Here is a 25443-nt window from a genome sequence, read left to right as displayed (position 1 = left end):
CGAATATCAATCTGTGATGTAAATATAAGGCCCAGGGGGCATTTACAACTAGGTATTTTAGAGAGCTTTCTTGAACTTTAAGTTGTAAATAGGCCTGCTTTAAATCCAGCAATACAAAATATTTAGTTGCTGTTAGCTTATTGAGTATGTCCTGTATCTTCGGCAAAGGATAGCTTACTCTTTCCGTAACTAAATTAAGGGTCCTTTTAAAATCTAAACACAATCTTAAGGAGCCGTTTTTCTTTTTTAAATATAAACATTGGTGTAGCCCAATCCTCTTGCGTAATTTTCCTTAAACTCCTGCGTTACATAGTTTATCCAACTCGCTTTTTACTTGATCTTGTAACGCATTCATATGCTTTTCTAAAGATAGGCGCAGCCCCTGATTTAACCGGAATATTCACTTTAAAATTCTTAATAGTTATATCAATGGATTCTTTAATAACTTCCTTAAATTGAGTTAATAATTGTGCTTGCAATAAATTTACTGTTTGGTTGTCTACTGCTTCCATATGTCTCAGATCCTGAAAATCTTCAATCAAAATTTCTTTTAATAAAGGCGATTGATAACCTATAGCTGAAACAGCTGTTCCAGTATCAACCAAAAACTTAACCATTTGCTCATCACACTTTAAATAAACAAAAAGAGGTTCTAGGTACATGGCTTTGTTACTAAGCGATCCTACCGACTGCGCCATTTGTTATGCTTTATATAATGCTTATAATAAAACATAAAATATCGTCTAAATACAGTGCCCACTTTTTATTAAGTACTACACTTTATAATACCTGAAAAACTATCATTACGAACCATTTCAGGAGTAACTTATATACATGTTGTTCTATTTAATCTACAATCTTCTGTTTTTAATTCTCCTCTTTTCCTTCTTTTTGTTTCAACGGTATGTGTATAATTTCATAACATATTCTGCCTTTTGATTTATGTGCCCCTAACAGTTACGTAATACAGGAAATGTGTTTGTAGAAACTTTTCGTTCTAATGTTCTGCGCAGGTGATTTTGCTATTTCTATTTTTTATACCTGGGCGAAATTTCTACAAGGCTATTTGCATAAAATAAAATATTTGTGTGATGTAATTTTGATATTTTTATTTGCTTCCTTATGGCTTTAGAAGATGAATATATTTAAGTCTGTATATTAAAGTTATACATATATTTTAGACAAAAGCCTTCTGATGATCTTCTGTTGGATGACGACAAAGACATTGAACTCATATTTCAACTGTTAGCTATGGACACGGACTTGCAGGTAAGAAGTTAATCTTAATAATCAATAGTCAAATATAAGTTTTAGAGCCAGAATAATTAAAAATAATAATAATAATAATAATAATAATAATAATAATATTTACTATCGTTTCCTGATTTACTTTCATCATAAAATTATTGTATGATATTAAATATTAAATAACATAAAATTATGAATTGAAAATTTATATTGCCATGTCGTTACTTCCGAAAACAACAAATTTATGAGTGGGATTTGCACAGACTGATGAAGTATCCAAAGGACTACTAACATATGTAGAAATCGTCAGGGAACATGACCTAATACACGTAATAATACTACTGTTTCATAAGATTTTTTAAAACAATTTTAATTGAAGAATGTGAAAGAATGCTACTATGTAACTAATCATGGTACATAATCAACAACTGCTCTCATGTGATCACATTGAATATGTTATTGCTTATATGTAGTCTATAGTCACGAAGGAAAGTTGTCCTTTTTCAACATAAAAGCGTTTCGTAAGAATTTATTTGTATAAAATTAGTAACTATTCAGTATTGTTTGTAATGCTGGCATTCACATTAACCTTTCATATTGAATGCAAAATCAATTTTTTAAAGTTCTATAGTTTAAATTGGTTTTCTAATTGCCATGCTTTAGGACTTTTTATTAATTCAAATTTCTTCATTATTCTATTTTTCTATATATAATTGTTCTCGAATTTTCACAATTATCAAAATGGAAAGATTAAATACAAGAGTTAATCTTATAAATGTATTGTGTTCTAAACAGAAAACAATGCGAGCTTTCCATTGATATCTCGTAAGGTTTTATAAGTTCTTGGAGTCTAACTGAGAAACTTAGTAACATTTGGGGCAATCAAGTCCAGCTTCAAGCGGGTTTCACAACATAATGAAATCATCAAGTAGATAAAAAATATAGAATTCGAATTCATATTAACAGACGATATCAGCTTTGTTGGGTTTTGTTCAAAAGCGGTATCAGGGATGCCATGACCATATCTGCATATGGTCAGATACACATTCATATAATCAACTTATACAAGCTTGTCAAAACATTACGACTTTAGATCTCGATGCAATATCAGATTATATTTTGATATTTTTAATGAACTTGTATATCTCATAATGCAATTCTAGAGAAACCACTAAAGTGTAATGTATATGGAAAATATACATTAAAGTCATCTAATAATAATTAAAAATCAGATACATGCATAAGAACGAGACACCGAAAATTCTAAGATATATAAACGATATATACAAATGATATATCATTAGAAAAATCTTCTTTTTCCTATCGCTTTACTTTGCGATACGCCGTCTCCTTTTAAAATGATTGTGTGTTTTTGAAATTCTTTTAATATATATGTGCAGAAAATAATTTGAAAGAGCCGACATTCTTCATTGCTAACAAGCAACATGTAATTTTCCCTCTTAAATGTATTGTATATCAACTGTGAAAATATTGACAAAATGTTGTTAATTATGATGTCTACAGACGTAGTTTACCGAACTAGTTGAATAAATAAGATACAAGTAACGATTACGTACCTTTTAAGGTCGTGATATGAATAAAAAATAAAGCATAATTAAAGACAAATATTTTCGTTTACCTCTTCAAATGCCTTTCCGAATGAGTTGCCTTGCCATTGAACTCATGACTGTTATTAATGAACCTATAGGTATTAGCAAATTCATGTGATTACGGGCCAACGTATGCTAGCAATAATTGTAATTTTTGAAGTATGATCGTCATAGGGATGCGCACGAGTCGAGTCGAGTCGAGATTTAAGCCTGTCTCGACTCGACTCGAGAAAATGTTGTCTCGACTCGTGTCTCGACTCGAAAATATATTTCTGTCTCGACTCGACAGTCTCTGTCTCGACTCGACTCGAATTCGAGTCGAGACGTCTCGAAATCCGAGTCGAGACAAAATGTACGAGTTAAAATATACGCACATATCAGCCAGACCATTATGACTACCTACCTAATTGTCAGTATGTCGACTTTTGGCATGGATAAAAACGGCGACACGTCTTGGCATACACGCAATGATCCTTGATAATTCGCTGGAGAGAGCTGACACCACACTTAGGTCACCTAATTCCCGTAAATTCCGGAAAGGGGGACGATGCGTTCTGACGTCACGTTCAATCACATCTCACAAGGAACATCACTCAAATGTCCGGCTCCAATTTCAATGAAACTTTTTTTGCTGATAGAAGGCATGTATGCATTACTTGTGATGATAAATTTTTGCCATGGTGCATGTTTTCCATTTTTTTTTATAACTTTTAAGAGTTGTGATGTGGTTATGAGAGATTACTACAGAAGTCCCTTAGTACACTTTGTAAACGGAGCGTTAATGAAGAAACGTGAAGAACAACCATGTGGATACATATAAGTCCTGGGGAAAGTCGTATGGTAGGTATGACCTTGACGGCAGCCATCTTGAAATCCGCCATTTTGAATTAAGGTAAGTTTTCAAAATGGGAATAGGGTCATATGATACATAATTTCGGGCTAGAACTTAATTAGGAAAACAATGGTGAGGTTAGTTTTAAGATGCACCCATTTGGGGGAAAGTTACAGGCATATTAATTGTTTTTACTTACTATGTGCGTAAGTCACTTCTTACTTTCGTCTGAAGACCTGCAAATCGATCGCAACGGCAGAGCCCGGTTTCGCACTAATGTTTAGAAATCTTTAAACTCACTTGAGGCAATATTTCTGGATTATTGTATCGTATTTTGCCTTTAATTAAATTGGAATCCACTTCGTGATCTTGTGTAAAGTATCACTAAAAGAGAATTTCTGTTTTTATGGAGAACGTAAGCATAGCAATTATATAAGGTGAGTAAGGTGCTTATGTATTTATAAGAAAGTTTATTTTACGAGTCTTTTGTGGTTCCGCCAACCTATTCTTTAGTTTTTTTTAAAAAATACTCATATCTCATAAATAAAAGAGCTATTATAAAATATCTTACCACTATTCTTTAATACTTATAAAATTTTATTTATTGTAAAAGCACTGGCGAGATATTTCGTATCGCCCACTAAAATTATGGTGGAGCTCCTTCGTGGCTAACGGTTAGCATACTTGCCTTTGGCGTGGGAAACCTGGGCTTGATTCCCGGTGGGAATTCATGTGGTTCGGATTCCACGTTAATCAGTAGTTCCACGTCTCACATAGCCTGCCTGCTAAACGGGACATTAAACTCAGAATCAATTCAACTCAAAATTATGGTTTTGACTTTATTATGATGTCATTAGTTTAAACGCCCAACTGCTCAGTAATTATAAACATTGACTACATTATAAATTTGTAATTTGTGACGACTAAAATAAATATTGTTCTATTTTTTTTAATTAAATATTATTCTTTGGGTTTTGGAAAATTTTGAAAAACGTGAAAAACTGGTACTGCACCGATACAACACACCTTTTTGATTTGTCATTGTGTAAAGTGATACAAACTAAAGAAGAATTACAACTTTATGAAATTGTATTAGGACTTATTATTTAGAAATAAACACCAAATAAGTGTAATTGAATTGTTTACAAAACTAATCATGATGAGAAAACTCTTGAATACTATTATACAAACAATTATTCTCTTTTGGTTAACACTGTAATGTAAAGATCCAATAGTCAGAGAAATAAATATAATAATAATTGTGTTTGAATATAATTCACGGTCGTTTTCTACAATCCTAAAACACGATTGTCTAGTTTGTTCAGCATTGTTTATTAAAAGAATACTTAAGAGCCTGACCCTAAATGATGTTGTCCGACCAAATCTTCAAGCCTGATTACGGCCATGGGTGTCAATATGTTTCCCATACTAAAAGAATAAGCCTTCAATTTAGTTATGATTTAATTGTTTTTTTTTTAAAAAATGAAATGAAATCGTTGAGTTTAACGTCACAGGATTATGCCTGTTAGGCTAAGGGAGATAGTGATTCAAGTAAGTGAATGATGATGAAAGAATTGTTGGAATGAAATTGTGGGAGGAAACGGGAGTACACCGAGAAAACCTACGAACACGATGTTGTCCACTACAGAACTACTTTGCCGGGAATCGAACCACAGCCCCACGCACCAGTGGTAAGCGCTCTACCACTGAGCCATAGTGTTCCATCTAATTTGTCTAGATAATAAACTAAGTAGTAACAAAGACTATTTCAAAACCACTGGTTATTTACTAAGTAGTATTTTGTGTTCGCAAATATGATGTACGCAAATGTTACCACCAGGTCTCAAAGGGTTAAACATGCATTTCGCGGTCTGCAACCCGATTTTCAATAGTGATTCTGGACAAACATTCATCTACCAAGAGATAGAAACACGCAATGAACCCAGGAACATTGTCGAACATGATCGTTTTGGTGTACAGGTGTTCTTCTGTGTGCGATTAAAAAAAGAAAGAAAGAAAAGAAAAGAAAATGAGTTCGTGGCTTCTATTGCTACTAGTGTCGCATTAAAAATAGCATATAGTAAATAACTATTAGTCTTGTAATCTTTTCTTTAAGTGTAAAAATTTGAACTGCCCGGCAAGTTTGTCTAGGGTAATTAACAAGAACAGAGTAGTACATACCACATGTTTAGGGAAACTTTGATAAATAAAGCATTTCCACAGTCCATACAGGATATTTTGGTGCTTAAGAATGGTGCTCTGATTTGAGAAGAATTTCCTTTAAGTTAACTGTCATGAAATAAAAGACCAACTTTTCAGTCCGGAGAAGAAGTCGCCTACTTAAGCCTTCATGAAACTATAACTTCAAATCGATTTTCTTTAACGCAGCTAAGCTGTGCTTTAATCATGAGAGAGCAGAACATGTGTTTTCTTACATCATACTCCCTCACATCTAAAAGACAATTTCAATAATCAGAAAGCTGTCTGGCCTAAAGTCCTAAACATGGAATGGTCTATAAACAGACTCTCCATCAAAAAGGTTAATTCTGTTAATTATAGGATTGAGTTGGTTGAATATAAGAAAATTCCTCTCACCAGAGAAGTGAAGCGCCTTCAGCAGAATCTTCGTTTGAGGTTAGGTTCGCATCGAGAACTAGTCCAGTATTCTTTAAGTTCACACTCAGTTGAATACAGTCAGACTGTGGTTTAAAAACAGTCTTTGAACCTTGTAAACAAGCATCCTTCTTGCTCACAATTCAAATAAGGCTCTCACTCTAAAATCCCTACGACTTGCTCCGTTACTATGGAAACCAGGTATTCTAGCAATCTTAAATATACGTGGAAATGTTAATATCCATAAAAAGATACTGTCTCCCGTGAAAATGTTAGATGTTCCCTACTAAGAAATAACATAGAGTAATCTATTTCTCTATCCGGGGATTGATTTACCTTGCCTTAACTAGAAACAAGTCGAACTGACTCAAAATAGTTTTGAATTCCACTCATATACTCAGAAATAACTTATTTCAACATATATGCTGCCTGCTTCAAAGCTTGTTATAGAGAATACTGCTCCAACTCGAGTTGTATATCTGATACATCCCAGAAAATCCATTATTCTCGAAGCGAAACCTTTAAGCCAGGGTTGCCACTCTTGAGACAATCGCTGATGCCAAACACGAGCCTGAATTACCATATATTTTTTCTAAATTATGCCAGATTCTTTACTAACCTTTCCACACTAGTTTTAAAGACCAACCACCACTTATTTTCATTAAGAGGAGCTAACTGTATTCATGTACTTGTATTAAAGAAATAACATGACTCTTTCACGAACGATATATATATATATATATATATATATATATTCAATTTTTGTTTAAAGGTATTTGCATGACTTAAATTTATATTTGTATGTTTTTAGTTCATATCCGTATCAAATACCAAGTTTATGATGAATCAACTACACAAAGTAGGATCCAAAAACGCTAATTGCAATTTGTTCCATCCTTCAGTCGAACCAGGAACTGAAACATAAAGAGTGACATTTTCTTTTTAAAGATACTTTGTCCAGCTGAGTATTGTGAAGGTTTATGTCAGTAGAAGGAATTGCATTCCATTATAAAGCGCAATTTCACAACTTTATGTACACATTACTAAATATTGAACACCCTTGTCCATATGATTAGCGTACGCGTCTTTGGTGCGGGAGACCTAGGTTCGATTTCCGATGGGAACTCGTGTGCTTCTGAACCCACGTTAATTTGTAAGTTCACGTCTCATATAGCCTTGATGCTGAAAGGGACACTAAACTCTAATCTAATACTAAATACAAATATTTAAAGAAAAATGATGACGCACCAAGATGACGTGAATTTGGCTATTAAATCCATTTTTTGTTTTCAGTTATTTTCTAGTAGTATTTTTTCTAGGCATCCTTTCTAAAGACAGTGATGCAAATTTCGTAACTGCGAATTCCTGTTAGAAGCCATGAAATTATCCGATTAGATGCCAAATTTCCCGTCCACTAAAATAGATACCGTAAATTTACAATATCTAACAATAAATAATTTTGAAAAATATCGCTTTCGAGGGAAAAAATGAAGTGAAATCGGTTTTACGTCCCACAGTTATGCCGGTTAAGCTAAAGGAGACGGGTGATGATGAGAAATTAGTGAAATCGTGGAATGAAGAAAGTGGGAGGAATGGAAGAACCCCGAGGAAACCCACGCACACGGTGTTTGTCCGCCACAAAGTTCACTTGGTGTGAGCTGGGATCGATCCAGGTTCCCGAAGCACCAGAGTTGAACGATCTACCACTGAGCCACCGCGGCCCCGCTTTAGAGGGGCCATGACGTATAGTTGAACTCATTCTCGTAGTATGAAAGGCATTATTTATAATTATGCATGATAGGATCACAAACAAAATTTAAAAATATTATGTGTACTTTCTTTTAACAAAAATGCAGTGGGAGGGAATGTTATGTTCGAAAAAAAAGTCCTTAACACGATTCTTGTTGGTGAATACTGCATGTTCCTTGCCACAGAACGCAGTAGAAATACGGACTAGTTTTTACTCCAACCATTACTTTCGCTCCAACCCAGGGATGCCACATTTATGATTTCTTATAATACTAGATTTAGTGATTTTACTATTGAACTAGTGATCTAGTACGTACTTTGGGTAAATAGGCACATTCTAGTGATTTTTTTGCATTTTTTTCTGATGCAGACAAATGACAAGGAAATGGTTCTTAAAATAAAAGGAAGAAGTATATTGCAGTTCAAAACAAATGTAGAAACTTTAAATATTTTTCTTTCCCTCTGACTGAATGAAACCCCTGCTGTGTAAGGACCTTAGGTAAGCAACGGCTATCTTTGGTCCGCTACCTCCTTTTGTTAGCCAACATGAGTTTTTTTTTGAAGAAAGTGAAGAAATAATTATCCAGTACATTTACGTTTTGTCAAGCACACAGGCCCAGTCTGTACTTGTTTCCTAACGAATTTTAGCAACATAACATAAATGAAACATATGTACCAGAAAATAGAGGCAGTACAAATGGACATTTTCATCTGTGACACATTTGATGAGAAATATAGTTAGATGTCACGTGCAAGCACTCTAAACATGTCCTATCCTTTAATTCTATTCGTATGTTTATGTAGGTGAGACTGAGAAATCAAGAAACAATAATAACTGGTTTTCTTCCAGGGGAAAAATCTAAATGTGAAGGGGTGTTAGACTGGGACTTTAATTGCGTCCTTTGTACAAGATTAACAAGTAATCGCAATTTTACAAGATTAACAAGTAATCGCAATTTTTTAATTTATCTTAGTTCTTGGGGAGAGGAAGATGGAAGCGAACCCTCGTAAGGACCTCTGCAAGAAAACATGAATGCTATCCTCCACTGTTTGTTACATTACACAAAATAGTTATATATATATATATATATATATATATATATATATATATATATATATATATATATATATATATATATATAGGGTGTTTAATAAGTAATGGTCATAAATTAAACCGTAGATAGTACATGCCAAAACTAACAAAAAAGTCTTAGTAAACATGTGTCCGCAAACGCTTCGTAACGGAGATAGGGGCTGTCGAAAGTGTGGGAAAATGAAGTTTAGAGACGAATATCTCAAAAAGTATGAATTGGACAGAGGGCGGTCCAACGAATGACTATCGAAGTCAGACATGCGCTATGCAGAAATGCATGGTTGATAACTGCAATACGCGCGCAAGGGATTCCCCAAAGAAACGGAGGGATTCCCGGAAAATTGTCTAAGGAAAGGGGGCTCGAGATGAACATCGAGGGCGAGTCTATCCACCAGTAATTCATACGTCGTGGTACCAGTTCGAAAGCTCGAAAATATACAAAATGGCGGACAATGTTTACGTGCCGTGTGTGGTTGCATAACCAACAGGAAATGAGAGAGGCAATCGAAGAAAGGTGGTGGTGCATGTTCTAAACTACTTCAGAGCACATTCCTAAGATGAATGCACATGTACAGAGTAGTCCTTTACTGTACCAATACCAAGGTAAAACAAACGATGCGCGAAAATGAATGGAATGGCCGAAAGGAACACTGGTAGAACATGCAAGCCAGCTGGAAATACTGAATCGGGGTTGCAACAGACGTTGAGCTCACCTTGGGTGCATGATGTTACGGGTTCAAATCCGCTAAAGTGCCCACTGAATGCAGTGGTTCTGATCTCAGATTTTCGAGAAAGGGTGGAACAATGGTGCGGACATATTCAACAGGATGCCGACATGTTATCACGAGTAAGTGGATCTTTGCGAAAACGAGTACGAGCATGCATTCGCATGAATGGACGACACTTCCAACATTTACTTTAATGATAGAGGTACGTTAATTTCTCATGCATCTCTTCTGTGGTTACACATCTGGGTATTTACTGTTTACCTTATGATTAATGCTGTACACATTACCAACATGACGATTTCTGTTTGTTGATATGGAGAAACACTACATGTCCATCATTTTTTGCTTGTTGTAATACATTTACGCGTTCAACATGCGGAGTGTTTCAGATTCGCCTCCCACATACTCGAATGTTGTCATGCTTTTCCCATTGCAATCCAGTTTGCGGATATTCGTTACGTTAACCGCTTAGCACATAATGTTTCATCAGTTCCTTGCATACCGTTTGATTTACCTAAGTGCTGCCACACTTGTACGTATGCATTAGTTGTCGGAATTCTTCCTGGAGCAATTTTGAACGTACATCACCACACTTCGATTACCTCTGTCATTTCCTGCTGGTTATGCAACCACACACGGCACGTAAACATTGTCCGCCATTTTGTATCTTTTCGAGCTTTCGACCTGGTACCACGACGTATGAATTACTGGTGGATAGACTCGCCCTTGATGTTCATCTCGAGCCCCCATTCCTTAGACAATTTTCCGGGAATCCCTCCGTTTCTTTGGGGAATCCCTTGCGCGCGTATTGCAGAGTTATCAACCATGCATTTCTGCATAGCGCATGTCTGACTTCGATAGTCATTCATTGGACCGCCCCCTGTCCGATTCATACTTTTTGAGATATTCGTCTCTAAACTTCATTTTCCCAAACTTTTGACAGCCCCTATCTCCGTTACGAAGCGTTTGCGGACACATGTTTACTAAGACTTTTTTGTTAGTTTAGGCATGTACTATCTACGGTTTAATTTATGACCATTACTTATTAAACACCCTGTATATACTATTGAGTTTTAGTCAGGGTTTTCATTCTGCAGGAGAGAGGGGGCGATAGTAATACCTGGCGAACATTTTCTATTCTCAGAGTGTTGCAAATGATAGCATTTCCTCCATTATAACTTGGCCAAGCTAGTTGCATTATATATAAGGATTAAGTTAGCCTAAAAAGCTTAAATTTTTATGGCAGTTTTACTCTGTAGCCATGTTTCTCATTTTCGGTCTACGGGACTCTTGTCCGGAAATTTTCGGTGGCTTCCAAGTCGGAAAATAAGTGTATCAAAGGCATATATATTATATGTATGGTTATATGAGGCATGGATCTACAGTTTAAAGTGGGATACCGGTAACAACTTCATGAGTTTCCACCGTAAATCGAACCAGAGTCTCCTGCGATCAAGGCGTATGTGTTAACCATACAGCCACGAGGAAATTCACATAAGCACACACACATATATATTGTTGAGTTGACTTTGCCGTCTCTTTCAGCAGCGAGGATATATGAAATGTAGACCTACTGATTAACGTGGAATCCGAACTACATGAGCTCGCGCCGGGAATTGAACCCGAGTCTTCCACGACAAAGACGCATACACTAGCCACGGGGTTCACATACAGAATCAGAGTCCTCACACACCAAGGGTGAAAGCTGTGCCACTGAGTCACAGCAGCCACGGGGCTAGGTCGAGTCCACTTTACGTTCATAGTTTCTTAGTACATAAATGTTACGATTATGAAATAGATTTTCCTTAATGAGCTGCATGAAAACAAAAGCTTTCGAAATGCATTAAACAATTAGCTCGATTTGAGTGTGAACTTAAAGTTATATCAGAGTGTAAATACGGATACGCACCAAAGCTCGAAAACTTAATACACTATTTCTCCTATATAGTCAGCATGTATCAAGCAATCGTTCAGCTTTCATTTGAGAGGATGGAAATCGAAGGCTCCTGAACAACTATGTTATTAATGTGCGGAATGTATTTATCTTACAGTGAACTGCTTTGAGCCAAGTGGCCTAACTCCAAAATTGAAATTTTCCAGGAGTTAAAGTTCAATATCTCATGAACAATCCATATTTCTTTTATATTGGGAACCAAAACCATAACTACTGTATGTAGTTCGTTGTTTTATAATTTAGTGTTTACAAAAATCCTTTTAAAAAATACCTATTCACAGAAGTGAAAGGTACTTATCTGTACTAATTCTTGGCATCCAAGCAGTCCATTTATTGTAATACTAGCTTAATTTATCCATTCTTCGCATGGGGGCTGTATTTGCAAGTCATCGCTGATGGAAGTGTCACCATTGATCTCAGCGACCGTGAAAACTGTGGATTTGACACTAATGTCGATCAATTTGGATTACTTTTACTACATGTCTCGGTAAACGCCCCCCTGAGACCCCCCTGGTTCCAATTTTGACAAAACTGCTTCGTCTTGATCTGGGGCCTGGACCAAGGTACCCGTGACCAAATTTTGGGAACTCTCGGTCCACTCATCTGGTCCCCAGATCGCACACAAACAGACAAACACACAAACGAACTCTTTATTTTATTTATATTAGATAAGATATACTATGTAAAATAGTTTCGTATCATAATATGTGATGTACAACAAATGTTACATTATATATTATCCGTAGCTCGTGATATGCTGCAACATATTAAAGCCTCAAAATAGTTGGGCAAGCGAATAATCCAGAAGTTACGTAACCCTATTGCGTTCATGGGAACGAAAACACAATAATTATAACTATGCTAAATTACTATAGACTACCAACTGCTCATTCAGAGAATTTATGAAGTTCACTTTATCGCAATAGTTTTATACACACTACATTTAGACTACAGATAATAGTTTTATACAAACTAGATAATCAATTATTATTATTATCATTATATTTGCAGTACAATCAAATACAACGACATTAACTATTAGTTCTAATTAACTGAACTGAGCTGAAAATTAAATCTTGATCTTTAAAGATTAACTATTAATTTTATGCGTTTTGTACCTTTCTGAAGGAATAAAAGCTGGAATTGGTTTCAAGGCTGTTTCTGAGTGAATACTTTCTTCAAAATAATATTAAAAATTATAGAAAGATTTTCGAGACATTCAAGTCGAGTCGAGATTTTTAAGAGCCGTCTCGACTCGACTCGTGTCTCGACTCGAAAATTCGAGTCGAGAAATACGTTTGTCTCGACTCGTCTCGAATTTTACAAAGTGTGTCTCGACTCGAATCTCGACTCGAATTCGAGTCGAGTCGAGTCGAGGTTCGAGAAATGTCTCGACTCGAGCGCATCCTTAGATCGTCATGTCGTCCATACAACTTTATTTATTGGATAAACTACATATTCTCGCCGACTTTAAATCATCATGTAAAATTAATATTATATTCAAGTGAAAAAAGCATTTTCTTTCTTTGCTGTGAACGATTTATAGCAGGTGAGAAACTATTTTTCTTATTTTGCACGCAGGTGTTTTTTTAAGACAGGCATTCACCAAGATTAATACACAGGAACCAGTCCTCATTGAACTAAATGTTTATCTCATTAGCAGACTACTTCAGAACAGCATACAAGTTACCAACTTTTAATTTTAACTACTAAAACTATTTTGTGTATGTTTTTCATATAAGCCATTATCAGCGTTAGAAAGTTTTTAAATACATACACTGTTACATTGACAGATTATAACGATATTGTTATATCTACTTTTTAATCAATCCTCGTATTTCCAATGCTAGTTCTTGGAATTAATGTTTAGCCAGTCGGAATTCGCAGAAGAGCTACAGTGGAATTTTTCTACCCAAGAGGTGCCTCATTCCTCAATACATTTCAGCTCCTCTCGCCGGACCATATTTAAAAAAGTATTCGTTCGTTCCCACACCCACGCAGAGTTGATTCCAAAGCCACAGCACTGGATTATGCGTCATAATGTGAATTTTTGTGAATAATTACTAATTATTTACACTATTATGTATCTCAATATTATTAATGTACTTTCAATCAAGTGGTAATTAATCCTTATTTCTTATTATTGGAGTAGTGATATAAAAACCAAATGTTTTATATGAACTATTTTTTATGCCACTAGTATATTCATACGCTCTGAGAGGAACCAAGAAAAGTGACGAGCAAAAGAGCCGCGGAGAGTGCTCTCCAAGACTCCAAAGCAAAAACACGCATTTATCTGATTGTGCGAATACTACGACTTGATGTAAAAGGTACGAGAATATAAATTCCAAAAAGTTCCTAAATTTTAAAAGTCAGTGCTAATACAATGTGTTTTTATTAAATTATCTACAAACTAAAGGATTCATAAAAGTGACGTTCTATATCTAGTGAAAATGGAAGAAACATCCAAGGATCCCTTTTGGAGAAAATAATTCATCATATGGCCACCAAAGAAGAATAGTGCTTCTCTCTTCAAGAAATATATCGTTTTTCGGGAAACTATCTAAATTATAATATTCGTACGTGTTTCGTAGTGCCGTATTCGTGCGCGTCCGAATCGATTTCTATGGGCTTTGATCGTTAAATTTTATTTGATCAATATACATTGTGTTACTGTTGTTCAGTATGTTCTCATTTTCTTAAAAGTCAAAATATATACAATATATATATATATATATATATATATATATATATATATATATATATATATATATATATATATATATATATATATATATATATTAAAATATTTGGTGCATAAGCTATTTTTAATAATTATGAGATAATATATAATAGTGTTATTGTGTACGGTGTTTAGTGTTGTTCTTTTAGTATGTGAAAGAGAAGTATCATATCGTACTATGTGCATAATTTAATATATTATTAGGCTACAGGTAAAGTACATCGAACGTAGCGCAGTACAAAGGTATATTTTTGTCTCTCTGCAACCATCCGGTGTTACCTATACTAGTTGTTCCCACCTCAAGTGTCCTTTTGAAGTTATCGATGCATCCGTATTATGCGGGACCGGCCAGTGATGGTGGGCATACGATTCAGCCTTTTGCACACCCGAATCTAACGACCGTGAGTGTGGATCTTTCTCCATATTAACTGGTGTTATATTTTACTATCATATGACCATTCATTACTAAAAGTTAGGAACGATCTCAGAATAACAATATATGGTTACTCCCATCCGGGGACCAACCAGAATCGAACCATGCTACTGTCATAAGATGAGGTGCAAAGATCAACATACTGACGTTTTATTATCTAAATTATGGTGGGAAATACGGTTGTAATCTTTGTGAACTGCAGACGCGTTTGCCAATCTCCAGAATTGCCGATCTGTATTTCATTACATTGGACTAACATATGAAACATACATTAATAAGTTATAGACTGAATTCTTAAAGTTGGTGTACAATACTTATTCAATCTCAATAGCGAGTTTCATTTTCCTATGAGACTAAAACGCGTGTAGCCAGGGCTACTCAATATACCATAACTATATTTGCATTGATAAGAATATAAAATTTGTGAATTTTTACATAGCAAACCTTAAAAGCTGCAAACCCTAGACATGCTTTCGGAATCTTCCCGAACGTTGGTAGAAGCGAGGAATGCGCGCTTGGTATGTACAAAGAATGCATGTGAAAGCTTCCTTGGAATTGACTTACTTGTATTATGGTGTACATATGGCGTCGATTAAGTACTGAATAAATTTGTGGGACTAGAGCCATAACAGTCAACAAAGGAAATACACAAAGTGTATTCTTCATAATTAGTATCGTGAAGTGTGTTGTTCTTGAAGTAAGAAGACTTCGCTGGAAATTAGTGTTTTACCCAATCCCCCATAGTTATTGTCTCCGTTCACTAGTGAAAGTCGAAGCGAACAGTGTTTTAGGGACATGATAAGAATAACTACAAGGGCTATATTCTAAATTCGTTTATTTGCCATACGTATACCTTATATTTTTTAATTATTTGTCGTATTAAGTGCCTTATATTTCAGAAGTGTGTGCGTATAGTTATTCGCTCAAGCATTCGTGCTTTATCAAGTGGAAAATTTGTGTATACATATCAGTATCCTTTCTTTCACTACATATATATACGTATATACGCATACATTCAATAAATAGGGATTCGTTTATGGCATTTTTCTTTTTTATTTATGTGTGTGCGAATACTTATCCCTTTATGTCCCATAAGGTCTCATGAAGATATCATTAGTGCGATATGCTTGGCCGAAGAGGAAAAAATCATAAAACAAATTTCTGCCCGTAATGATGATTTTGGTAATCGGTGTACGGACCAGGGGGTGGGTATATATTTCCCTCTGGATATTTTTCTGTATCTCGTGTGGGAAACATCCCTCTAAAACTAGACTTTGAAAATAACTGTAAATATTATTTTATTGCAAAGTTTTATATAACCACAAATATTGAAGCATTGTATGTTATTAGCAAAGGATTTGTGGAATTATTACTCATAATCGCCCTGTAAACTATTTTATTTTCAAAAATTGTACATTGACATTTTTATGTGATGTGTGGATGTGTTGCTGAAAAGCTGCGTATTTTGTTATTACAGTCTATTGCCTTACAACTCAGCCGCATATTTGCTACACTTTATCTTCATTTACTTTTAAGTATAATAATGTAATTTAAATATTTCATGTTCTATGCATCTATATTTTGAATTTCCATCTTTATTTTCTGAGGAACAAAACGAAACATGGCGGAGCACAGAGTGGTACCTTGCATTAGTGCATTCCATATTAGAACGTCTTTCGTGAGCCTTCGTGGAGCATAATCGATAGCGATGGTAAGAGATAGTTTTGTGTGGCAGATGAACTCCGACGTTTTCCTGCCGCACACTATCAGGAACTTCGTCAGATTTTGATGTTTTGAAACGCTTTGAAATTGATACGGGATGTGGCGCATTCTTTCCCTGCTACGAAGGTTGTTTTGTAATCCCCGTGCAACTGACAAGAGAAAGGATACATGGTCTGTAGGTTGTCTGAATAATAATGTGAAGAGAATGTATGGTTTTGGCAAGCTCGTATCCAGTAGAGAGAAAAATATTCTGTGCCACCACTTCTTAGCTCGCTGGGATGTGGAATAATGATTAAAAATTTGATCTACACCTCTCATGATCTCAGTATAATATCTAATAGCAGCTGGAATAAAAACATTAACTCTCCTCCCATCCTTCAGTTTTTTCCTAGCAGTAATCACGTTTTTGGAATCGTGCGCTGTAGTAAGTACATTTGCAAATCGTTTGTTCATCCATTGAATAGCCGATGTATGATTCTTTTTAGCTACTAGGACTTTTTCCTGCTTTAGGTTTGGAAATTTCTTTGCAGATTTCCCCTTTTTCTTCATAAAATAGGAAAGGTCAACTTTATCAAATCTCACAGTACCGACTGAATATATTCTGTTGTTATATAAATCTTCCATTACCTTCGTTGAGGCAAAACAAAATTATCAAATGGTACAAGAGATTTTGTGTTCTGCAGATCCTGAGACAATTGCATCACCACTATATATCATAGTCATTCTTTCCCAGATAAATCTGTTTCTTTGCCAGTGGATATTTGCAATTTTTCTGCGTATCCAGTAACTGGATCAGCACGACAACATACTTTGTAACCTCTCTAGATAGGTTTGAGAGGCATATTTTGTCGTAATGAACTTCGACCTTTCAATTGAATCATACTTTCATCAATAGAATGAACTGAGCTTGATTTATACTCGATGAGAAATTTTTCTGATAAAAAAAATCAATCAATGGCCGAACTTTATGTAGAATATCATAACTATCTTCTCCGCGTTTCTTAGTTGCTTCGTTGTTGTTCAAATGTAGAGCTGACATTAATTGCCAAAATCGTTTTTTCGTCATGACAGAAGTCACCTGCATATCCAAGTTCAGGATCAGTTGACCAATAATAATCACAAGAACGAGGCAGCTTTTTGATGTTCATTCTGATCATAACACTAAAAGAAGCTCTCATTTCTGTCACTGATGTGTCTTTCCAGTGAGGTATCTGCACTTGTCTCGCATACAAGTTTGTTTGTTCAACTATAATTTCAAAGACATCGAGCGAAAAGAATCTTGCGAAAAAATCTACCGGTCTTGCTTCTTCTTTGAATGAAAACCTAACTTCTGGCGATTTAGAGAACAACAATGGAAAACCATTTTGATGAGACAGAACACTATTTTCCCATGATAACTGCAGTTCTTCAATCTCCGGTGCTTGAGCAACATCAGCTTCACAAACCACACTCACATCTGAAGCTGGGTGTCATCTATATCAAATAATTTAGGAATATTATTAGGAAGAGTGGTTTGGTATTTCGCCTTCACTATCGTTTACAGAACTGAAGTTCAAATTTGAGAACTAAAGTGGGGATACCGAATTTATACTCATGTCTGACGGCAATTTGTCATCGACTGTCGGAGCTGCGAACACATTTGTAGGAGATTCATAAGTAGGCTCTGCTTCCAACATATGAGAAGGTGATAAGGGAACACTCATGTCACAATCCGAGCTAGCTTTGGACCGTGTGAGTATTTCCGTCATTCTCTGTTATATCATCATTGAAACCTTCGTCTGAGCTATCGCATTCCGTACCAGAATTCTCCGGTTCATCCGAAAGAGCAAATAGAAATTCCAAAGCCTCTTCTTCTTTCAAAGTCCTATTTGACATTGTGTCTGAAAAAAGTCAAAGGCATTCCTTAGTAATAGAGGGAATAATATTCCCGCTCATACATATTATAAGTATATGTCTCAGGGCGAAGTATTTTCAAACCACCACATGGCAAAGCTATTTTGTTCACGCCTTCACAAAACAATATACTGAAAAACCAAAAATTTCTTCTCTACAACAAAGGTCTTGGGTAATCACAAAAATATTTTTCTTACCTTTATATCAAAATGTTTACTCGGAAAAAATATTTTTTTACATCACGGAAAACAGCACCGGCCCCACCAACAATGAATAGAGAGCGCACTGCCAGTAACTGTTGACAGCTCCTGTCCTTCAAAATACTTAAATAATAACTGCCAGGAACACTAAAGTAAACAAGACAATAAAAAAATAAAGAAGCTTATTTCTCGAGTAGGTATGGCGTAAAAACTGTATTGGGAAATAATTTCCCTCTGAAGAATAAAGGGTTATGGAGTCATCAGCTTGCCAGTCGTATATATACATAAATGTGCTCAAAGGTAGAATACAGTCAAACCTTGATTTCCCAGTTACTGAGGCTACTCATGTCGTTTCTCTGAATTTGCGCTTTAACAGGACTAGAATTCTGAATCAGGTTGTCATCAACTGTTTCTTTACGGACTGTTCCAGAAGCCAATACCCAAGGGAGACGGTAGGTACCAAGAGCTCCCTTCTGGTTAAGCGGTTAGCGTACGTGTCTGACGTGGAAGACACAGGTTTGATTCCCGGCTGGAGTTCATGTGGTTGGGATTTTATGTTAAGTTGTAGGTGAACGTCTCATATAACCTCGCTGCTGAAAGGGACTAAGCTCAAAATTAAATCAAGATTTAGTTCGTTAGAATAAACTAAACGTTTGAAGTGAACGTTTTGTCTATTCTTGACAAGTTGAGTGTTAAAGTAATACTAGGGAAAGTATTCGTAGAACGACGAAACAGTGAAATTAGATCAGCCTGGGAAGAAGTCAAGGCAGTCTCTTTACGAAAGGGAATTTAGTAGCTACAAATGGAAATTGAAAAAGTTAATCACGTTAGATCGTGCGCTTTGTTGAAGGGAAAACATGATGTTACAATAATCTTGAAATAAAAGAAAGAAAAGAAATTATATTGGAGTAGTCTCGTTATCATTAGAATTTAACTAATTGCATTTCTGACACAGAGACCGTGTTAAGAAGCTCATATTGCATGAGGATTAATCCGAATCACTCGTCACGCTTTTATATGAGTACAGTATCCAAGCAAGAAATGGAACTGGACACAACTCGATCATAAACCTAGTGTGTTCCTTTCAAACAGTGAACATTCCCACGGAAAGAGGATGAACATAAGACATGCTTCATTTATGGTACATTAATCTTCCTGAGGTTCGCATTTACTTGAGCTTTCAGTTGCAGATCCTTTGCGTTAGTCACTGGTGGTTGATGGGGATTCCTAACTAGGTGATCGGTTGAGCCGTACTCATTACATTACTTGATTCACAAATTAAAGTTTAGTAGAACGTCAATGGGAAGGTCACGATAAAGCCATTGCCGACATTATTATTCATACAAATATCAACATTAACAATTCTAGAAGTGTAAGTCAAATTTAAGTTCGTCACAACAGAATAAAACAATGACATATATATATATATATATATATATATATATATATATATATATATATATATATATATATATAATTAAACTAACTAACTAACTAACTCTATGGCTTATGGAACCCGGAGGTTCAATGCCGCGTTCACAAAAGCTCTCCACTGACTTCTATCCTTAGCTAACTGCATCCAGTCTCTACTTTGTATTCCAATCTCTGTGAGATCCATCTTAATATTGTCCTCCCATCTGCGCCTAGGTCTTCCTAATGGTCGTTTTCCGATTGGTCTTCCAGTCAAGACTTTGAAAGCGTTTCTACTTTCTTCCATTTTAGCTACATGACCCACCCACCTAAGCCTCCTTTGACGACCCTAACAATGTTGGGTAAACCATATAAATTATGTAGTTCCTCGTTATGAAGTCTCCGCCATTCCCCATTCCCGTTCCTCTTGGGTCCGAATATTCGTCTCAGGATCTTGCTCTCAAATACTTTCAGTCTATGTTCTTCCCTCAGAGTAAGTGACCATGTTTCGCAGCCATACAGAACAACAGGCATGATTATCGTTTTATATATTTTAAGCTTCAAATTCCTCGACATTAATTAATTAAAAGGCGATGAAAAAGCTAAAAGACTTAAGTACAAAATGTAAAACGTACACAAATAACATTAGATATAAGCAGCTTAAAGAAAATGCGCATTACAAACATTACAGACTGTTGAAGTTCCTTTTTTATCTCTGTGGAGACCTTGGTTTCTGTACTAAATTACATGCATAATGGGTATAAACATAATATAATCTATGATCATAAAAATTGTTTTTTCATGAAATGCTACTATAAATATCATTACTACTTGCAGATATTATTTCATGAATTGTATGAAGTACCCACAGACGCTGCGCATATGCCTGGGATACCTTTCATTTGCTTGCCTATAGAAGTAAACGTATACACTGTTCTAACAGAAGAGATTGCAAGTGAAAATGTTCGAAACCTTCCGGTAGAGTCAAGACAATGCAGATTTCCGGAAGAGAATGAAGGACTTTGGGCCTTCAGGTACTATAGTTTCACGGCCTGTATCTGGCAATGCAAAGTAGAGGAAAGTATGTCACTTTGTAACTGTACAGCGACAGTTATAGGGAATAACACAGGTAAATGAAATGTATATATTTATAATAACGTATTGTATTTAATATAGTATTTATAACAAAGCACTTATAATATTGAATATTAAATTTTGGTGTATAAGGGAAAGATAGACTTTATAAAATTTGCAAATATTACTATTACTACTACTACTAATTGATTGCTAAGCAGTGTTAAGCGTTTGGAAGTCAAAATTTAGAATATTTATTGTTATTTGAAAGTAAGCTTGTAAAGATACATGTGTATAGTTTTGATCGATGACTTTGCACCACCATCCTTTCTGCAACAGCACAATACAGTAACTATTGAATTTCTGTGATTTCTAGTAGAAGAAAAGTGACATTACTTTTACAGACCTCTTCTCTGAAACTAAATTACGTCACTCATGCAGCTCTACAGACACCAAAAGAGCAAATAGATCAGAGCTATACGGTAGATGCTTTAAAAACACCCATCCAAGTTGTCTCAATTTCTTGCGGGTCATTAAATATGTATTTGATCTGGCGTTGTCATCATAATAGTATACGACTCTACACGTTTGCCAAGTTCTAGCAATTTCTTTGGAATTTTTAAGTGCACTTGTGCAAGTTATCGATTGTGCACATCCGATTCCATCATTCTGTTTGGCGACTGCAGTTAATCATGCAGGAATCTTTCCCATTTATAATTCCACCCAATGTATTACGAAACCTTCATTGGTGTAAGTGATGAGTTTGTCACGACCGTGGAACTTCTCTTCGGCATTCATGATCAACCGCTTGAGAAATGATCGAGTTCATTACTTTTCAGTAGATACTGCTAGATAGAAATAAGATTGAGTAAATGATTTTGAATCAGGCCATGAGGCACTCAAATGTCGAGCCTTTTTTCGTCAGTTTTTTTTCAAAATTGTTTACTGTTGTTTCCGTGACTGATGTTTAGGTCATTGTGATGTCTTAACTGTTTTCATGGCAGTCTTGCACGCATTTTGGCTGAATATCGTGAACTTTTATTATGATTGGATTTTCACTGGTGTACATCAAAATTTACAGAGAAAAAGTAACTGAACTTGCTTTTGGTTTCTGTCTTTGATAACGTATGTTATCATAAAGAGCACAAATATCTTCACAGGCACGCGCAGAATTTGCAACTTTTCCGAAATAAAATTGTAAAATATAGTATCTTACGTCTGAGTATTACAATTTCAACAATACTCGCACATCTACTAGGTTCAATTTTCATCTGTCAAATGACGTTAGATTTGTTATGCGGAAAAGGTTAAATACTTTTTACGCTGCATGATATTAATAATAATGTAAAGTAAGTTTTGAGCCTATCAACCAAGGGCGCCGATCCTGGGTGGGGGTGAGGGGGCCCGGGGTTCCCCAAAGCTCATGTGGGGCCCCTCATTGCATTTGTAAATTTACTATATTTGGCATAATTTGAATGAAATTTGTCTTAAAATCCTCATATATGCTTTCTACATCTGAATGCACCCCCCCGAAATTCTCAGAGAAATAGGCGCCCTTGCTATCAACTTACAGTTTTTATCAGATATACAACTAAGCTGATATGGCAAAAGTTGATATGTTCATTTTTATCCGTTTGTGAGGTATATAGTGTAAAGTATTGCTTTTATGCATATCTACGATTTGGCTAAAGTTTATACAGGTGTGGTGCAAGACCATACCTCAGCTCCCTGTTTTCAAAACTTGATAAGTCAAAATGTGAACAATACTGAGTTGGCAGAACTTTATATGTTTGACATATCATTTTTTACCACCTCGGGAAATTAATTGTTAGAGGACATATGAAGTCTAGTCATCGTGATTATTGCTAAGTTGTTGTCTATAAATGGCACTGAATAATTTTGTTAGTATTATAATAAATGTAATTTGAACAAACTTGAGTTTCTCTCTGCCGAAGACAAAGGATAACTAAGCAAATAATTTGGATGTGAGTGTCGCGTTGCAGTTTGAATATTTGTTTTTGTGTTGTAATATACAGTAGTTAGGTATTAGGTTTCACGGAAGATTACCTTGTCAGGTATTAATAAATTGACCGTAATGTAATTGTTTTTCAGAAGAAGAAAGTACATTAAGTGAAGGGAAGTCTGACGAAAGGTGATAGTAAATATGGATGAAACGAGTATTAGGCAAGCTCTTGAACTGGATTCTTCTGACGTAGATGATTCTGAGTACATTCTTGAGAGGTATGATGTATCTATAGTCTACTTGGAGGGATACGGGAATTGAGGACCATGGCGAACCATTGAGGACCATGCAACTGGAGAGAACCTGAATGACAGCGACTTCAGAGTTTGTTTTCAACTGTTGTACATGAAATGGGATATAAAAGCAGAACGGACACGGAGTGTATACCACCAAGGTCTGAACAACTACAGGACAATAACAATGAAAACCTTTCTGTTGAAAACTGTGACAAAAATGCTGATGTAGTTAACACTGAACAGAAATTTAGTAAGAAGCAAATGAAACAACTAAAAATTCTGAAGAAAAACATTCTAATAGAAAGGGAGTGAAACGTCCAAAGAAAAGTTTTGCTGACTAACATACTGACATAACTGTACAAAGCAATTATCTACTGAACATAGAGAATTGATATTTAAGACCTTCTGGTCTATGAAGAATCAAAAACTTCTGGATCAATATATAGTTGATCATTTAGAGCTGTCAGTCAAAACGCAAGGAAAAAGGGGCGTGGAAAATCAGGTATCACCAAGGAACGGGAAGTTTCCGTCAAGTGTGTTCTCGCTGATACCACTAGAAGAACTTACGTCTGTAAAGCTTGTTTTATTACAACACTAGGGGTTACAAGAGGAAAAGTTGACATCATAGTAAGCAAGAAGAAATAAGCAAATGAATCTGGAATTATTCAGCCTGATCATCTAGGTCATCACGTGCATGGAGTAAATTTGCTGACATTGTCCTGAATTACATCAAATATCACATTAAATCTTTTCCCCTATACGAAAGACACTATACTCGAAAACGAAGTTCAAAACAATATTTACCAAACTCCTTGAATATTAGTAAAAGGTATAAACTTAATGTGGAAAAGTGTGCAAGTGAGAAAATGCAGACTGCATCGTACGCCGTCTATAAAAATGTATTCAAAAGTATGAACATAAGTTTCAAAAAAGCCTCGTGCTGATACATGCAAAACATGTGACAAATTGCAATGTTTGTTGCGTACTGCGTGTTCGGATCAGAGAAATTATCTTGAAAATGAGCTCCAGGTACACCAAGAAAGTGCTCAAATTGCGTACGACAGCAAGTCAAAGGACAAACAGAAAAGCAACGCAAGTAATAGTTTTGGCGCGTTCTGTTTCGATTTACAGCAATGTCTCCCAACGCTGTATATGCCAACAAGCATTGCATTCTATAAGCGACAGTTGTGGACATAAAATCTTACAGTTCATGACCTATCAAGTAATCAGTGCTGGTATTTTATGTGGCATGAAGGCATTGCACGGCGAGGATCAGTGGAAATATCATCTTTCATTTTTAAGTTCTTCAGGACAACATTAGTTCGGCTACTCTCTATTCTGATGCCTGTGGGGGCCAAAATCGGAGCATAAATAGGACTTTCATGCTTATGTATTTGCTTCAAAAGAAACAAACCTTATCTGTTCTCAATCACAAATTTATGGTGCCAGGACATTCTCATCTTGAATGTGATACAGATCGTGCTAAAATAGAAAAGGCTAAGAAGTCCGGAGATGTACCAATTCACATTCCTCAAGACTGGTGCTTGCTGATTCGTACTGTTCGTGAAAAGAAGAAATTCATAGTTATGGAAATGATTGCCATTGACTTTATTGATCCTTTGTCCTTGATGTCAGGCATTTTTGTGCGTCTTTTCATAGATATTGAAGGAAACCCCATTAATTGGCTTGCGATCAGGTGAAAGCAATACACAAAAGAGTTTGGTGTTGTCAAATGTAAGGACACATTAGACGAAGGTGCACCATTTCCTATTCTTGACTTTCGCAAAAATCGTCGTGGTCGCCCACCAACATTGCCTGAGTTTTCAGCATGCTACTCTGAATCCATCCCAATAAATCCGCGCAAGAAGTCCGAGCTTTTGGA

General features: G+C 35.7%; 1 protein-coding gene across 1 annotated transcript; it reads left to right on the top strand.

Moving 5' to 3' along the window:
* The first annotated feature begins 1190 nt into the window (after positions 1-1190).
* LOC145685169 (uncharacterized) lies at positions 1191-23458 on the top strand. Its single transcript, XM_081757522.1, has 3 exons — positions 1191-1269; positions 21066-21357; positions 23415-23458. Exons 1-3 carry the CDS (start codon positions 1252-1254, stop codon positions 23456-23458), a joined length of 354 nt encoding a protein of 117 aa, XP_081613648.1. The 5' UTR covers positions 1191-1251.
* Positions 23459-25443: the final 1985 nt, after the last annotated feature.

This window comes from Thermobia domestica, chromosome 5 (genome assembly GCF_964235325.1).
Source record: "Thermobia domestica chromosome 5, izTheDome1.hap1.1, whole genome shotgun sequence".
In the NCBI taxonomy this organism is placed as follows: Eukaryota; Metazoa; Arthropoda; class Insecta; order Zygentoma; family Lepismatidae; genus Thermobia; species Thermobia domestica.
Note: the sequence above shows the minus strand (reverse complement) of the source record. Positions and strands in the feature narration are given on the sequence as shown.

What these genes read in the sequence shown, in the direction of transcription:
- LOC145685169 (XM_081757522.1), top strand. An exon ending in AGTTATAGGGAATAACACAG is followed by an intron (nt 21,358 to 23,414) that starts GTAAATGAAATG and finishes ATTGTTTTTCAG; the next exon opens with AAGAAGAAAGTACATTAAGT.